General features: G+C 51.2%; 1 protein-coding gene across 1 annotated transcript; it reads left to right on the top strand.

Annotated features, from left to right (window-relative positions):
- Nucleotides 1–8: 8 nt before the first annotated feature.
- LOC103583425 (methyl-CpG-binding domain protein 3-like 1) lies at nt 9–631 on the top strand (the record flags this gene model as incomplete). Its single annotated transcript, XM_008564738.1, has 1 exon — nt 9–631. A coding segment is annotated over one exon (492 nt), but the record flags the coding sequence as incomplete, so codon positions are not given.
- Nucleotides 632–648: the final 17 nt, after the last annotated feature.

Here is a 648-nt window from a genome sequence, read left to right as displayed (position 1 = left end):
GCCATCAATGGCAGCAGAAGCTGGAGAAGCCCCAGCAACTCTGTGCCTACAGAAGGCTGCAAGGACTCCAACCCCGCAACAGCGAAGGAGACCTTTTAAGTCCTTTGAATTTTGCAAATGCCTTACAAGTCACTGCACCAAGAATTCCAGGGGAATCCCTGGGCCAAGCTGGTGCTGGGGGTCTGCACTCTCGCCCGTGGCCCACCCTTGCCCAGTCTTCAGATTGGGCAGAGAGGATCCCAGGAGCGGGTCTTCACCTCTCACCGTCCTTCTACAGCCAAGAGATAACTTATGCAGACATCCAGAGGCAGCTGCGGAAAGTAAAGACAGCAAGGGAAAGACTGGCCAAGGCCTTGAGGGCAGACAGGCTGGCCAGGGAGGCAGAGAGAATGAGGAGCCAGGAAAGGAGTCCTGAAAAGCAGATGAAAAACAGGAAAATGCATCCTGAAGAAGCTGAGTGGTGGCGTCCTTGGGAAGTGACTCACCATGTACCATCCTGACTTTGACGTGACTGTCATTTAACATCAATCCTCTGAACTGTGACCCTTGTTATACCCAAATTGGTCTTGATTAAATGCTTTTGAAGGACAAAAGTGTGAAGAATTGATGATTTTTGGTGAGAAACTGGGTTCCATGAGCAGGGCTGGT

Source organism: Galeopterus variegatus, unplaced genomic scaffold (genome assembly GCF_000696425.1).
Source record: "Galeopterus variegatus unplaced genomic scaffold, G_variegatus-3.0.2 Scaffold22849, whole genome shotgun sequence".
In the NCBI taxonomy this organism is placed as follows: Eukaryota; Metazoa; Chordata; class Mammalia; order Dermoptera; family Cynocephalidae; genus Galeopterus; species Galeopterus variegatus.
Note: the sequence above shows the minus strand (reverse complement) of the source record. Positions and strands in the feature narration are given on the sequence as shown.